The sequence below is a fragment of the Corvus moneduloides genome, chromosome 33, assembly GCF_009650955.1.
Source record: "Corvus moneduloides isolate bCorMon1 chromosome 33, bCorMon1.pri, whole genome shotgun sequence".
NCBI lineage: Eukaryota > Metazoa > Chordata > Aves > Passeriformes > Corvidae > Corvus > Corvus moneduloides.
Genome location: NC_045508.1, coordinates 261,182 through 277,272, shown reverse-complemented (window position 1 = coordinate 277,272; position 16,091 = coordinate 261,182). Strand labels below are relative to the sequence as shown.

Genomic DNA, 16,091 nt, shown 5'->3' with positions numbered 1-16,091 from the left:
AGGAAACTGAGGGACAGGAAAATGATGAGGTAGAGGAAGGAGCATCTTGGAGGTGTCCTTGGGTGTGAGCACAGCAGTGCCTGTGTCCCTGTGGACCTGTGCATCCATGTGAGCATTGGTGTGGGCAGAAAGAACACTACACCCAGAGCTGGATTCCACACTTTATGGACACACATGTTCCATTGGACACAGTGGGATGGAGATGTCCGCTCCAGGTGCTCACATGTGTCAGAGACTGAAATAGTTCATGCCTCAAACATTGATATAAAATTTTGCTCATTTTAACAAAAACTGTGTACAGAAGCTACAACCAAAGAAGCCTCCCTGAAGATGCCAGACTGGGACTTTGGGCTGTGAGTTAAACCACCTAGATAAGATAAAGAGGATGCTATTGTTCAATCATCTCAGGCCTAGGGAAAAACAAGGCTGATTTTAGGGGAGGCCCGAGTGCTGGAGAGCTAGCCAGAGTAACGACACATGCACCAATACGATCTGAGCATCGTTCTCCGCTTTACTCTTTAACTACCCAAGCTTATATCTACTTTTGCAAAGATTCACGCCCAGTCCCTCTAGACGGCCTCTAATCCGCAGGGGAGACAAGCAGTGTATAACTTTGCCAAGGACTTTCAGAGCTGCCTGCAGCCAGGTGCTTTCCAGGCTTGCCTGAAGCCAGGGGCCAGTTCAGGGGCTTTTCCTCAGCAACCCTGGGTTGTCCAGTCTTTCCAGGGGTATCATATGCCCCTGTTCCACAAGGAATCCCTCTACAGGCTGAGGGAAAGGAATGCATCCACAAGAGAGCCAAACCCAGCAGCTGTGCTGAGAGTTACCTCTGGCTGGATTTGGGCTGGAGGAGACCATAGCTGACAGAAATGAGGGGGCAGGGGAAGTTTCGGGTGCGTGGTGTAACCTCTGGTGAGAAGCAGTGAACACCCATCCTCCCTTACACAAATTGGCCCAGCTGTGGAACCCCCCAGTCCCACAGGGCACATCCACAGGACACTCATGTGAGAGGCAGCTGAGGGGTGTCATAATCCATCAAAGGCTCCCCAAAGCGCTCCCCAGAGGCCTTGCACCACAGGACTGCATGTGATGCAACAGATACAGAGTCTGCTGCAAGAGACTGCCACCCCCTCCAAGGGACGTACCTGGACATTGCCACCTGGCCTGAGGGTGTATTAATCCCTCGGATTCTATGCTTTTTGGGGAGACCATCTGTCGCAGTTTTGAAGACAGACAAGCGGCAAGACACACTGGGTTCATGCACAACAGCCAACTTTTATTGAGTCCTCCTTTACTTATATAGAGTTGAAGCTCCGCGCGGCCGATCCCTATGGGCTGAACCGGTTGACACTGGCCAACCAGCCAATAGATGCTTGCGTCCCCAACGGCCTGGGCCTGCTCTCCAACAGTCCACACTGGTCAGATTGCATAACCTTCCGGTCAAGGTGCTTGTATAATTTCAGTTATATCTTAATTATTTCAGTTATAGAAGAGGGAGTTATAAAATGGGATTAATTATTATTGTGAGGCCTTCAGGCCAGGTGCTGACCACCACAATAATTCCCCCTTTTTGTTTTTAAATATAAAAGCAGCATCTGTCATCCTGTCTCCAGGGCCCTTGGAGACAGGGTGACAAACATGGCTCAACAGGCCTAGGCCCTTTCAGCCAGAGATGGATCCCGTTGTATCATTGGTGATGTAACAATCATATTCAAAAGCTGTCAAATAGGATTACCAGTGATACAAACTCTCCAAGTGGCATGCAGCAGGCTTATGAACGTAAAAGTTACAACTTAACAACTTAACTCTATGAACAGGAAACTTTAAGACCATGAGAAACTTAGAGCTGGAACACCTTGATGGAAGAAGGCGTGAGGCTTTTGCCTGTGCAAGTGTGTCTGGTTGTGGTGCTGTCCTGGCAGGGCTATCAGCACTGTAGTGACAGTGACAATATCGCAGTGTTCCAAAGGGGGAGGATGGCTCTGTGTCTCTCTTCTGGTCTCTCTCACATCCTTTGTTGCTATACATCCTGGGGACAGCTCCAGCTCCGGTAATAGCGGCGTGTCTGCTGCTGTGGCAGCAGCGACATTAGGACTTCATGGTCCACCGCTATTTCCAGGCGTGACGCTTAAGCGGGGATCAGGCGCCTCTGACAGCGTGTCTGTCTCGGGCGAGCGTTTTTGTGATGGCTGTGCAGGCGCGTTCAATGTAGCTGCAGGACGCTCTGTTTCCACAGAAACTTCGCAGCCAGCACCGCCAGGCATGGTCACAGAATGCCTGCTAGTAGCGGCTTGGCAGTGGCCAGAGACTTGGCAGCAGCTGGACATGGTCCTGCAGTGGCCAGCTTTAAGCGCTGCTCTGCAGCTGTGGGAGGCAGGGCACAGAGGGGCTGGAGGACACTTGTTTCATGTAGCGCGGCCATGAGGGGCGGCTCCACCGTTTGGTTCGGTGGCAGCGCTTTCCATAAACTGTATGTCCCAGCATGGGCACGCGGTGTGGCTCCGCACGGCCGCGTGGCGCTGCATGGGGGAGATGCCCCGGCATGGGCTGGCAGCGCAGCCCTGCTTGGTTGCGGAACGCTCCCCGGAGGCAACGTCCTGGCACAAGCCAGCAGCGCAGCCCTGCTCGGCCGAGGTGCTCTCTTGCGCACCCAGTGCAGCATCCACACCTCCTGCTGCCTCTCCCGGTGCCCTCTCCTCGCTGCTGGCCTCAGTGGGCAGCGCTCGCAGTATTCCCAGCATCATCCTTGCATTATTCTCAGTTTTTAATTGTTTTAGCAAGTCCACTATAAGCCTCCAAGCCTTTATCACATTAATGGCTGTCTCATTTCCTATGGAGGCTGCTTCGATTATAGTTTTGCCAGCCCGCTTCCACTTTTCCAGTCCCCTCGGAGATGTCTAGTCTGTGGCTCTTACACCATGTGATTAAGGTTGTTAAAGCCTGCTTGTCGTATTTTATCCCTTTTTTTGTTAAAAACGAAGTCCACACCTGTAGTACGGGGTCTTTCAGTGCTGAAACCCATGCACTCATGCTGGCAATGTCTCCCAATTACAAAAAAGGAAAAAGAAAAAAAAAAGTAGAAGGGAAGGTCCAGACCAAGCATGGCTATCCCGCCGCTCTTCACAGCTTGAAGGCTGTGGGCAGCTCTCCCCGCTGCCCCGCGGCTATCCCGCCGCTCTTCACAGCTCAAAGGCTGCGGGCAGCTCTCCCTGATGCCCCGTCTGTCTCCCCGCTATACCTGCGGCAGCTCTTGTATCATGTCCAGGGGTCACCAATTGTCGCAGTTTCGAAGACAGACAAGCGACAAGACATACTGGGTTCATGCACAACAGCCAACTTTTATTGAGTCCTCCTTTACTTTACATAGAGTTGAAGCTCCACGGGGTCGATCCCTATGGGCTGAGCCAGTTGCCACCCAGCCAACCAGCCAATAGCTGCTCGCATCCCCAGCGGCCTGGGCCTGCTCTCCAACAGTCCACACTGGTCAGATTGCATAACCTACTGGTCAAGGTGCTTACATGATTTCAGTTATGTCTTAATTATTTCAGTTATAAAAGAGGGAGTTATAAAATGGGATTAATTATTATTGTGAGGCCTTCAGGCCAGGTGCTGACCACCACAATAACCATCACCACCAAGAAGACCAGCTGGAGAGGATCACCGGGACACCAGTGGGATGCACAGATGGTGATATTTTCTTTACTCTGTCTCTGTCACTCTCTTTCTGTCCCACCACCTACTTTCTATGTCTTTCTCTTCTTTTGTCTCTCTTTTCTCTCTCTCTCTCTCTCTCTCATATTTACTATCAAATAAAACCAATACTACTGTCACTGGCATATGGTCTCAATTGCACCTTAATTTGGGCAGAGGCATTTCTAGTATCTTTAAAACCAGATCATGACAACGTGTCCGTGTACAATATATGGGAGAGATTTTGTGTGTATTGATCCATCAGACATTGTAAATACACGTGCAAGTCACAGACACAGATTTGGTTTAAATCATCCAGAATACATTTCTGATGAGGTGGCAAGGGCTGGGTGTAGCCATGCTGGCCTGGCCAGGCCTTGTGGGGAGGTGTTGCCCTCCCAAGCCAAGCCCTGGCAATTCCCCACAAGAGCTGGTGAACACGAGCCAAGGGGCTGGCACACGGCAGGGTCCTGGGGACGGGGACAAACCCACTGGGAGCTGCAGGGAGGCCTGAAAACCCCACTGTGCCATGGTGGGTGGGAGTGGGGGTGGGAAGGGAGAGGTGGAGACCATGGTCAGAGGAGCAGCTGCAGGAGCAGCCCCAAGGCTCCCAGCTGCCAGCCCTTGGCCAGCACAGCCAAGCCCAAGCAAGCCCCAGCTGGACCCCCCAGCCCCATTTTCCCAGTGCAGGAGCTGTGCCAGAGAGCAAAGGCCGGCGTGGGCGATTGTCCCGGGGCACTCGCCGTGCTGGAGCTACCGGGGCTGGCTGCGGGAGGGCCTCACCGGGGCGTATTCTGTGCTGCTGTTCAGCTCCTGCCTGCCCGGCTTTAGAGGGAAAAGGAAAGCCTGTTATTTCAGCTGCTGGCTGCAAGCCCTGCACAAACCTCTGGCCCTGGGCTCCAGATTTCTTTCAGTTTTGGTTTGATTTTATTTCCCACTTGGAACCCCCAGATTTTTGTATCTGACATTTCAGCATAAGATGTTTATACAGGGAGAATATTTGCAGAAGATGCTGAGAAAATTCAATAAAGTGGTTTCATGAAAAAATATCTCGGAAATGTCTATTTCTGCCAATGCTTCCTTTTGGCTCTTAGCGGGTATGGCCCAGTGGGACTCCCCACCAAGCCACCAGCACAGACCCTGACACTCACATCCCATCCCCAGGGCACTGCTCCCTGCTTTGGCACCAAGGCTGTGCCCAACTCACCCTGTTGTGTCCAACGTGGGCGATGGTGGAGTCTGGTGGGGGCAAAAAGCACAGAGTGAGCCCTTGCTTCCTGTTCTGGGAGGGAGAAGCCCCACCCTGCCTTTGAACAGCAAATTCCCCAGAGTCAAGACTGAATCCCCTGCCCTGTGTCCCCCTAATCTCACCCCACTCCTGGCAGCAGAGGAAGCTGCCCTTCCCTCTGTGGATGCAGAGCAGGGATGGGGGGTCTGTTGTCACCTTTCTTCTGCAGGCAGGAGCTGGGCCGTGCGTGCAGGGAAGGAGCAGAGCAACGGCGTGGGGAGAGATCTGCCCTTGTGCCATGGGCAGTGGTTTTGCAAATGCCACTGGGACATGAACTGCTGGGATTGCATGTGGAATTGGGAAAGGTCCTGCTGTGAGAGGAGGGATGGAGAGCATGGAAAGGGGGTTTGGGGCAGGTCCCTGCAACTCAGTGCAGCTCCTGAGGCTGCAGCAGGGCCGGCCCATGGGCTCAGGGATTCTGGTGGTGCTGGAGGGCAGCCAGGCCACAAGAAGGGGGTCCCACAGACAGAGGGGGCTGTGGGTAACCTGTAGGAAAGTGTTGGTACTCACACTGTATTTCATTGTCCTCGGTCACTTTGGCCTCGTGGCTGGGAACTTGCTGCTGCCTGGAGAGAGTTGGGGAAAGAGTTTTGGGGTCTGTGCCCAGACTGTGATGAGCCCATTGGAGTCATTGCCATGGATGATTCTGTCTTGCATCAGGTCCATGGCTGGAGTCAAGGCCAGGGCAAGCCCTGCTCCTCCCTGCCTGCACCATGGGGGAATCCCCCCACGGGCACAGACCATGCTGCCCCTGGACAAGGACCAACCCAGGGAGCCGGGATTCCCCCGTCTCCATCAGCCCCAGCCCCGCAGCCCCCAGGGATTGCTGCTCACCTTTGGCATCTCTCTCTGCAGGCCCCTGCAAGGAAAAGAAAGGCAGAGGTGGGAGGCAGAGTTCCTGCACAGCCCTGCCTTTCCCTGCTCTGGACCAAGCAGTGAAGATGATGGGCTGAACCTCCACACCTCGCTGGGAGAGGGATTTTTCTGTCCCAGCCTTCACAACCCTGAATCCCCTTTCCCAGCCTGGTTTCTCCCAAGCTCTCAGCAGCTGTGCTCAGCCAGAGTGTGGAGCAGCTGTGCTGGCTGCACTCAGGGCAGCTCAGAGCCTCAATCCTTGTTCCCAGAGGATGGGAGCCAATGTGTGCCTGGGGCAGGGATGCATTTGGTTTCTCTCTACACATTTTGGCATTCAAGGACAGTCATTCCTTTGGTAAAGTTTTTGTCATCTCTGCAGATTTACATCTGTCAGTGACAAAGGAAAAGCCTGAGAAGTTCAACTTTCTTTGATATGGGGTAAAGAGCCGACCATCCTCAACCAGCAGAGGTCAGACAGCAGCAGCCCTGCATCAGGATGCTTCTCAAGCTTCAATATCAAGAAATCACTCACCTTTCCTCACAAAAGAATAGGTGGTTGCAGCCAGAAGGAGGAGAGAGATGACCACGAGCCCTATCATGATGTCTCTGTAATTGGTCTGGAGGCACGTTGGAGTGATATCTGTGCACAAAGAAGATGTTGAGAAGAGGGTGTGTTATGGGGAGTGAAAGAGGAGAGAAGGATATGCCCTTAGAGCCAAGCCAAGTCCTGGCTGATGAACCTCCCAGTATCCTGGTGTTGGCAGCTGGGCAGCCTTGGCCCAATGCTGAGGGACATTGGGTGTGAGGGAGTGAATCACTCACCATCAGTGAATGTCCCTGCCTGGGAGCTGGACCCGCTGCCTGGGAGGAGAAAGGGACAGGGAGAGAGTCTGCAGCTCCCCCAGGTCCTGCCCAGACTGAGACACTGTGGGGACTCCCAATCCACCCTCTATCAACTGTGGGGATCAATAAATGAATGCCCTGCTCAGCTGTGGCTCTGCATTAGCTCTGGCACCACCACTCTGCCCTTTCTGTGATGCTGGGGCAGGAGAGGAGCAGGATGCTCTGCTGGGACTGGCAGGAGTGTCCCTGGTGCCCAAGGCTGTGCTGAACTGCACCCTGACCCTCAGCATTCCAAGGGACATGCCGTGGGGCAGGGCAGCATCCCCTCCCCCCCCTGGGGTCTTGGGAGATCTGGGAATGTTTCCTGTGTGTGCCCCAGTGCCACGACTCACCTGTGACCCTCAGGTTTGTGGGAGCACTGAGGGCAGAGTTCCTCACTCGGTTGCTGTTGTCCTTCTGCTGGTATCCACATGTGAATGTCCCTGCGTTCTCCCTTGCCATGGGGAAAAAGGTGACGTAGTTCCCCTGTCCCTGTTGGGCTTTCAGGCTGTGCACCTGCACCCCGTCCTTGCAGAAGATGATTCTGGTGACAGGAGATTTCCAAGAAATTTGGCACTGCAATATGACCTGTTCTCCTTCCTTTGCAGCAGTGGGGGTCACGTCAAAGGCAGGAGCTGGGAGGTCACCTGGAGAGATGGCACAGGGATGGCTCGGGACAGTGTTAGTGGTGTCTGGGCAGGAAGGGATAGAGTTTCCCCTCCAGGGCTTCACACATGGGGGACAAAGATGTTCTCCCTTCCCATCTCCAGTCCCACACAACTCCCCTTACAGGACCTGTCCCTGTACTCACCATGCCCTGGGGAGCTGCAGATGTCCTGGGCCATCACAGCAGCACCTGCACCGTGGGGCACAGAGGGGTTTGGTCAGATGGGCAGCAGCCCAGCTCAGCCCCGTGCCCCTGTCCATGTTCCCATTGCTGAGTCTGCTGGGCCAGCACCTTCCCACCCATGGGGCTCCCGACTGCATCTGCTTGATCTCCCAGATTTATACTTTAAGCCGATTGTGGATTGGCTTCTGATTCCAGATGGATGCTGCTGGCTCCCTAAAGCATTTTAGCATCTCCCGTGTCTCACACTATGAACAGAACCCCTTTAGAGGAATTGGAGATTGCCCCCTTGGCTCAGAGGTCCATGGGAGCTGGAGGAAGCACTGTTCCTGCTGCCCTCCCCAGAGCAGCTCTGCCCCTCAGTGCTGCACGGCTGCTCCACACACCCTTTCCCCTGGGGCCTGCCCTGGGCCCAGCACGGGCCCTGTCCTGCCCCGCTCAGCAGCCCTGCAGTGCTGAGCCCCAAGGCAAAGCCATCCCCAACTCACCCAGCAGCAGCAGCAGCAGCAGGAGGAGGAGGAGGAGGAGGAGGAAGGCCGGGCGAGCAGGAGACAGCCTGGCACATCCCCCCTGGGCCAGCATTGTTTGGGGCACTGCAGCCACAGCCTCTCCTTGCAGCGTCTGCTGTGGGCTGAGCTCTGCCCAGCGCTGCAAGAGCTGCCTGGCCCGGGGCTTGCAGCGTGCCTGGGACTGGTCCTGCTGCATCTTTGAGGGTGGAAGGACCATCCCACACCGAGCAGCTGTGGCCAGCGGGGGCCCTGCCTCAGCCCCCACTGTGGCCGCTGAGCCTGCAGAGGCCCCGCTTTCATTTCCGCACCCTGCGAGCCCAGAGCACGAGCCGTGTGTGCCTGTCCCTCTGGGGCTGCCTCCTCTCTGCAAAGCCCTCCTGACACTTGGCCCCCACCCTGCTCTGCCCTCTCCTCACTGCTACTCCCAGCTCTTCTGCCAGATATGAGAGAGAACCTGGATTGCATGGAGCTCCCTGAGGATGGGTGAGGAGCCAAGGGAGAGCTCCAGGGTGAGGATTAAAGAGAGCAGAGCTCCAGGTGATGTTAGAGTGGGAGTCTGCTCCAGGCCTTCTGAGCAGGGAGAACAAGGGGATGAGGCCTCTACTGACAGACAGGAGCAGCTTCACGTTCACAGGGCCTGGTCCTTGTGGGGAATTTCTACAGCTCCAATATCTGCTGGAGGGACAACATGGCAGGATATCTCCTTGTTCCAGGACTGGGAGAGTCAGACATGTCTGGGCTGTGAAATTCACTGAGACCAAAACATCCCCGTGCATGACATTTGCAGTGCCACCTGCTCCATCCCCTCCCCACAGGAGCCACCAGGAGCTGTCAGCCTGGACCAAGGAGATGTATCCACAGTTTCTGCAGCTGTCATTCCCTTGGATTCACCCCTCCTGCCTGTTTGCACTCCACCTTTCACTTCATTAGATTGACAAACAAATAGGAAATGATGGTTTTTTCTTGTGCTCCCAACTGCTCAGATGTTGTGCTGACTTTCACTGACTGTGAACTGTGGGTCTTATATAAAACTGCTCATCAAGGGGGACCCAAATCTTTTCCTGCTCAGATTGCCTTGGACACCCCTCTATCCAAGTTCCTCTTAAAGAGGATTGCATCTATGTCCTTTGCATGCATTTTGCTGAGGCGCTTTGATGTCTGAGCCAGATTTTCTAGAGGTTCCTTGTGTTGGGGATGATGTGTTATCCCATTCCATCCCATTTGTGGGGTTTTCATCTGTTTTGTTTTGTTTGTGGCCAGGGGTGGCAGCTGTCCCCACCCCCTATCCTCCCTGGCTCTGGGGCTATCACGATGTTCGGGAGCCAAGCCGGCGTTTCTGGAGGGCGTTGGGGATGGTGCAAAAGGCAGCCCCTCTCTTCCAGCATGGGCTGTTTGATGAGACACACATGGCCGGTATCTCGGGCCAGAGATCCTGCTGTTCCTGTGGGTTTTGCCTGCTTCTTTTCGGTTTATTTTTGCTTCGGCACTGCGACTGAGCTTGCTGGCTTGGCTTCTCTCACTGCTCTGCTGTCGTGAAGCCCAGAGCCAGTGCATGCCACCCAGGACCTGGGAACACCCCACTTCCCGCCAGGGACTGCCCCCCCCTGCACAGCCCGGACCCAGGTTCCAGCCAGCACCGATGAGAAATCCCGGGGAGTCTCTCTCTGCCGTGTCCCAGAGCCGGGCTGCTGCTGCTGCCCAACCCCTGCCATGCCTCTGCCATCTGCGCCGTGTTTGTGCTACACCGTAGCTGTTCACCCTCTGCCTGCCGGGAGGTCCTGCTGTTCCAGCGTGCTTCTCCTGAGGCTCGTGCTACAGCTCCTTTTGCAATCCAGAGGGGGCACAGGGATCAGCTTCCCCATGGGGTTCGTAAAGGAAGTTCCTTCTCCATCCCTTCCTGCCGGCTGTGCCCGCCATCGTCCACACGGAGAGAGACGGCGGGACCCGCGCCACAGCGCCCCCTGCAGCCGCGGGGGAACCATCGCACCCGCCCTGCCCGGCCGGGAGCCACCAGCGCCCCTGCCGGCCGTGACCGGAACTGCACCGGGGGGAAAGTGCCTCCGGCCGGGACAAGGCTGTTACTGGGACTCTTGTTCTGTTTGTTGTGGCTGCCACTGTTGTTGTTTGTTTGTCTTGAGTAGATATATTAGTAAAGAACTGTTATTCATTTTCCCATATCTTTGCCTGAAAGCCCCTTAATTTCGAAGTTATAATAATTTGGAGGGAAGAGGGTCATATTCTCCATTCCAAGGGAGGCTCCTTCCTTCCTTAGCAGACACCTGTCTTTCAAACCAAGACATTCCTGATGTCCAAAACGCTGATGTTTGCTTTAGCGGTTCTTCCCTTGAGGTGCCTGTTCCTCCCTTGAGGTGCCCGTTTACCTTGAGCACAGAACAGAGGTTGCTTTTTCTCTGCACCACAAATGCAAGGGCCCTTCCCCATACCGGAAGCCAAACCCATTTTGGCCAAGCCCAACACAGACACAAGTGACAGTGCTGGTAATACAGGCACCCTGGAGCCATCTCCTTAGAACATTATTTGGATTTTTTACTTTTTCCATCGCTCTCAACTGCCCTTATGTCCCTCCTGCTCAATGTGGGAGGTCTGGAGATACTCAGTAAGGACTTGAGAGAGCTCTTGGACTGTTCCAGCTGTGCCACTTTGGGGGACGTGCAGCCATCAGGCCAAACCAGGGCACCACTTTGGGGGAGGCTGGAGAGGGCTGCTGGACCCCTGTGGCTGCTCAGGCCAGCACTGACCATCCTGCTCTGATCTCCCCCCGACAGCAAAGTGTCCTCAGGGAGGAGGTTCTGGGGCTGTGCACATTCACCACAGCTGTACAGGCCTGTCTCACTGACAGAGCTGGGCTTTGCAGGGCTGGTGTTCTCCTCATGGGTGCAGTTCTGCCAACTCTGAGAGCACAGGAGGCTCTCTCAGGGCAGGGACTGACCATCAGGGCACTGCTAAAGGTCTGTGACCAGAGCCCAGCCCTTCATTTCTCTGTTCCAAGGGAAAAGCCATTCTGTGTGAACTGGGAAGGACCAGAGTCTTTCCTCCCTCCCAGTTCACAGCTGATATTGGGAACATCATGGGAGAGGAAACAACAACCAGAACAAATTAAATCTGAGTAAAGTGTGTTTTAACCTAGAAGTGCAGAAGTGAAGACATGTTAACCCCAAGCCTGTTGTTCTCATTTGTTCTGAGCTCATGGTAAGGACAGCGGGTGCTGGACTCAGCTGCTCCCACACAAACCTCTGGTGACAGCAGAGCTGCCCCGGGCTGTCCATCCATGGAGCCCCAGAAGGGCACAGCTCTGCTCCACAGGAGAGCTGCCTCACCCACGGGTTTGTGCTCAGGGCAGTTTGAGAGGTTTTTCAGGTTGGTGAGCCAGAATGTTTCTATTTTAAGGGGCTCCATTGCCCCGCAGGAATTCAGGAACAGAAACTTGAAGCCAGGGGAGTCACTCAGGGCAGATTTAGAGAATCACATGAAAAGTTTGGAAACTTGATTGTTGGGGTAGGCAGCTGCATTGGATGTACCTGATCCTGGGCAAGCACCTGCAATCAGCCCGACTGGAGCAGTGGGGTTGGAGCAGAGGAATTCCAGAGGTACCTGCAAGCTCAGCCAGGGTGTGAAATAGTCCCCAGGGCAGGAATTGCCTTGGGGGAGAGGAGCTGTACAGGAGGAGCCCCTTGCAGAGGTTTCCTCTCTGCTTTGCTGTGTTTGTGCAGGCTGTGAGTGTGGGGAGGAAAACCACGGCAGCGGGGCTGTGCTGTGCCCAGCAGCTTGAGAGCAGAGCTTCCGGCCAGGGAACGAGCTGCCTTGGCTCTGGTGTTGCTGTGAGAAAAAAATACCTGAGTCACTGCGAAATTTTAAATGTTACCAAACGTTCAGTTACTACAATAAATTCCACCGATATTGACCTCTAACAATTGCTTTCTCTTCATTTTTCTGCATTGTTTTCCATGTTTTTAATTGTGAGTGTTTATTTCATTTACACCATTATTCCAAGTCGGTACAGTGAATGAAAAGAAATCTAAAGAATTCAAAAAGATTTCTAAAGAATTATGAGATGAAAAGTATGAAGATTCAATTATAGAGAGAATAGAAAATTTTATTAAAACAAAGAAGGATGAGAGAATGCAGGACAAACTGCTGAGAGCGTCTCATCTCCACAGCTTTTTCCAAAATCTTACGGCAGACAGAGACACAAAAGCAGAAAGGCAGAACACTCTGTGTAGGTCTCCACACACCTGCACTCCCAAAGCTCTGCCATGGCCATGCCAAGCCCTGGCACCATTGCTTTGGGTGGGTCCTCCTTTGCCCACCCCCCTCACAGCTCCATCCTGCCCCAGTTATCAGCTCCTGTTCTGCCTTTCCCACCCCACAGAAATCTCCCTCTCCACTCGGGTGTGCCTGGAACTCCAGCTGCTCTCCCCGCTCAGTTCTCAGGTGGTGTCAGCACAGAGGCACAGGCGGGCTCAGGTCCCTGGGACAGGGGTCCCCAAGCCATGCAGCTCCACCAGGGATGAACCTGGCTCAGCTTGGCTCTCCTGCTCATCCTCACGCTGGCTTTGCTGGGAATCAGAGGAGAACAGCGGAAGGTGCTGCTGGGAGTTCCTGAAGCAGTGGGCAGGAGCCTGGGTGTCGCTGTTGTACTGGGGACGGCGAGAAAAATGACATAGACTTCAGTCCAGGAAAGGGATGGAATTATTTATTAATTTCCAAACTTGTTTATACAATCTGGTTAGCTTGAATGGCATAAGGTTATTGGTCCTTTGACCATCCACCTCTTCGAATGATTGGTCAAACCCTACAACACCCATTTCAAACTATTTCTCCAGTCAGTAACATAACAAGCTGCATAACAATCTTGCAGGTGCAAGATAAAAGATTTGTTTCCAAAACCTCTCACTGTTCCCAGCCAGCATGCATGTGAAAGTAAAACTTTTCCTGCTTCAAGCCCCATGTTCAGCTGCTGCAGAAAAGTGTGTGTCTCCTGTAAGCCTTGTGTCCTGCTGATCACACCTGGACATGTGATCTCCTGGACACCCACACAACACCCAAGTGCCACCAGAAACCTCCATGCACAGCACTGGATCTCTCAGGGTAGGATTCCCACGGCTGCCTGTGCTGCAGCCAGGAATTTCACTGCCATTCAGCCAGACACACAGGACATGACAAAGTTCCCTGCATGGGGCCAGAGCCCCTGAATCCAGAGCCCTGTGCAGCTGAGGCAGATACAATGCACACCCTGGCAGTGCCCTGGGCCTCTCCAGACTGGCATTTGGAGCCTGAGCAAGGTCTCACAGCAGGTGGGAAGGGGCAGAAGGTTTCTGCAGGGTCTTCACCCAGCCGGGCTGAAGGTCATGTCCCAGCACTTACTGCAGGTGTTGGAAAGAACAAAGCCCCAGCAAGGGCCCCTGACCAACAGCCACAGCTGCTTTCAGAGAAACCCCAGTGCCTTGCTGGGCTGCTGCTGGGGGAAACTGGAGTCTGAGTCTCTGTGTTCAAATGAGCAGAGCAGGGCAGATCTGAAGCCCTGGAGGCTCTGCTCTGGTCAAGGAGGTTACAAGGAATTGTGTTTAGGTGTTATCCAAAGGCTATTTTGGTGGTGCTGAAGGGTGAGAACCAGGACCTGGCACGGGAATCTCCTGCTAGCTCAGTGCTCCTTGCCACTGCTCTTTCTGGGACAAGCAGGCACGCTGGGTGAGCTGCCTGTCCAAGGGACAGCCTGGAAAGTCACTTTATTTTCAGAAATGGTGCATCAGCCAAATTAGAGAAAGCCAAAATGTCTCCACCCAAAATGGATTCAAGCAAGTGCCCTGTCCCGGAGCTGCCACCAGCTCTGGTGTAAATTTCACCTCAAAACCTGCCTGTGCCCTCTGGATATTCTCTGAGTTCCATCCCCTCACCTCCAGCTCCCGCTTCCTTCTACATGCTCCCATTGAAGACACAACAAGTTGCAGGAAGTCTTCAGTCCTGGTCAAACTGGCCACTGACATCACAAGAGGACAAAGTGGAATGGGAGAGACCCCAGAAACAGTGGGATCTCATCTCAGACCACTCCAAGGAGAGCCATTCTGGTGTCCTGGAGCCCTGGGAGTGCTGCTGGGGATCCTCTGATCTGCTTGTCTCTCCAGGGCACTCTTGGTCCATGCCTGAGAGCTCAATCTTCACACCTTTTCTTTCCCTTGGGTTTGCTCCCAGTGTTCTCCTCACAGTTTGTTTGAGTTATTCCCCTTTCAACCCTTTTCTGTCCCAGAACAGCTCTGATGGTGCAGTTCAGGCATTGTCTAAAAGGAGAACAAAGGATCCCCGGTTTTCTGTGGGTTCAACCCTACAGCAACCATCGACCTTTGGGAAGCAGGGCTTGGTCTGGCAGTTGTGGCTTCAGCTTCCTCAGCAGCAGAAAGTGCAAGAGCAGCAGGGACGGCCCCATCCCACCTTGTCCTCCCACAGCAGGTGTAGCTGAAGAGTGTAAAGCCCTGTCTGCTCTGCTTTGGTCTTTTTGGCAGATTTCTGTCCCAAGAAAGTCCTTCTTTAACTGGCATGTTCCAGAAAGCCAAACCACAGAAGTGGGGAAGGGCCCCAGCCAGAGATGTGCAAGCATCAGCACTTCCCTCAAGGAAATATCCGTGTTTCCAGCTCCTGGCCTTTTGGCTTTAGGCCAAAAGCATGCCCTGATCTTTGATGTCTTATCAGTGCTCCTCACGTCAGTTTTTGTGCCAGCTTCCAGATTTTGGTCACTCTGGTACATAAGATGGGAGCAGAAGGCACAATGCAGCTGAGGCACAAACTTGGTCTGTGCTGGCTCTTGAAACTGTTTTAACTTGAAACTCTGTGGTCTCTGATCTTGCAGGACTGAGGGCTGGTTAACAACTAAGCAGAGAGCAATATTCCTAGGTTGGGGCCCCATCCACATAGCCTGAAAATCCATTCGAACTTCAGGAGCTCCATTTAGATTCCAGAAGCTCCATTTAAGCTCAAGCTTGGGCCTTGAGTCCCTGTCTGAGTGGTGTTAGAGGTGTTTTTGTCTCAAGCTCCATTGCAGCCATGGCCGTGCCTGGTCACGTATCCCAGTGACCCCCACCCATGGACTGTCTCTGTGAAAAACACCTGAGGAAGCTCAAGGTCCCTCCTCTGTCCTGGAGTAACGCAGTTCTTGTGCTCGAAGCACGAGCTCTGGCGTGCCCCAGGTCAGAGAGAGTCCAGCTGCGTTCTTCTGTGCATCGCAGAAGCGACTTCGGCATCAGGAAGGTGCTGCTGGCTGAGCTCGCTGGCTCCTCAGCAGAGGGAACACGGCAGGAGCCGATGGTATCGGCTCACGTTAGCTCAGAGACAGAGAAAGAGAGAGGCTGTTCTGGTCTGGCTCCTAACAGGTTTATTGTTAGAAGTTTCACAACCAGAACAAGCTTGGAAGGGATGGAATGTGACGGGATGTGATGGGATGGTCCCCTGAGGCTTGTCCTCAGTTTTATAGGCAATTTGAAAACCGCAGTGAAAGGGGAAAACAACCAATGAGTTACAAGCCAGGGGTCAGATACAATTTAACAAGAACCACTGGGGGAAACCGAGAGGCAGGAGTTATAACAGAGAACCAGTGAACAACCGAGTAACCGAGAATTTTCCCGAACCGGAGGAGGCGGCTTGTACCCGGGCACTGCCCAAGGGGTGCAGCTTAGGCTTCTGAGCCGCCCATCGACCCACCCTCTGAGTCTGCCTCTTCGGGAAACTCGATCCAGGGGATGGGCTGGGATTGATTGGCATCACGCTGCCCCAGCCCCGCAGTGGGATGGGTCACAGCAAGACTGGAGGGCTTCATCCACATCAACACCTTTTGAAAGAACAGCAGCAGCCTCCACATTGCAGGCACACAATGAAGGGGCAGAGCTCTGCTGGGATAGAAAACCCATCCTGGGATTGAGTTTCCAATTCTGAACCCAGAGGCCAGGAGTGCCTGCAGCTGGGAATGCTCATTCCCTGTGTCCCCTCTTTGGAGCTGTGCTCAGACTGGCTG

The 16,091-nt window shown here is 53.9% G+C and overlaps 1 protein-coding gene across 3 annotated transcripts; it reads right to left on the bottom strand.

Moving 5' to 3' along the window:
• Positions 1 to 3,807: 3,807 nt before the first annotated feature.
• Positions 3,808 to 7,686, bottom strand: LOC116437154. Of its 3 annotated transcripts, XM_032094748.1 has the most exons (8): positions 7,527 to 7,686; positions 7,069 to 7,362; positions 6,656 to 6,694; positions 6,366 to 6,473; positions 5,813 to 5,837; positions 5,489 to 5,544; positions 4,898 to 4,929; positions 3,922 to 4,515 (listed from the first exon to the last, which is right to left on the bottom strand). In XM_032094748.1, exons 1-8 carry the CDS (start codon positions 7,558 to 7,560, stop codon positions 4,444 to 4,446), a joined length of 660 nt encoding a protein of 219 aa, XP_031950639.1. In that variant the 5' UTR covers positions 7,561 to 7,686; the 3' UTR covers positions 3,922 to 4,443. The 3 variants fall into 3 exon arrangements, with proteins under 3 accessions (XP_031950637.1, XP_031950638.1, XP_031950639.1); XM_032094746.1 differs by lacking the exon at positions 4,898 to 4,929 and having other exon boundaries at positions 3,808 to 4,515; positions 7,527 to 7,685; XM_032094747.1 differs by lacking the exon at positions 4,898 to 4,929 and having other exon boundaries at positions 3,808 to 4,515; positions 7,069 to 7,315; positions 7,527 to 7,685.
• Positions 7,687 to 16,091: the final 8,405 nt, after the last annotated feature.

Excerpts from the sequence above, each read along its gene's own strand:
- LOC116437154 (XM_032094746.1), bottom strand. The coding sequence starts at position 7,560 with ATGGCCCAGGACATCTGCAGCTCCCCAGGGCATG. Across the intron at positions 6,695-7,068 it reads CACAAACCTGAGGGTCACAG|GCAGCGGGTCCAGCTCCCAG; the intron begins GTGAGTCGTGGC and ends TTCTCCTCCCAG. Across the intron at positions 4,516-5,488 it reads CGAGGACAATGAAATACAGT|CCGGGCAGGCAGGAGCTGAA; the intron begins GTGAGTACCAAC and ends TTCCCTCTAAAG.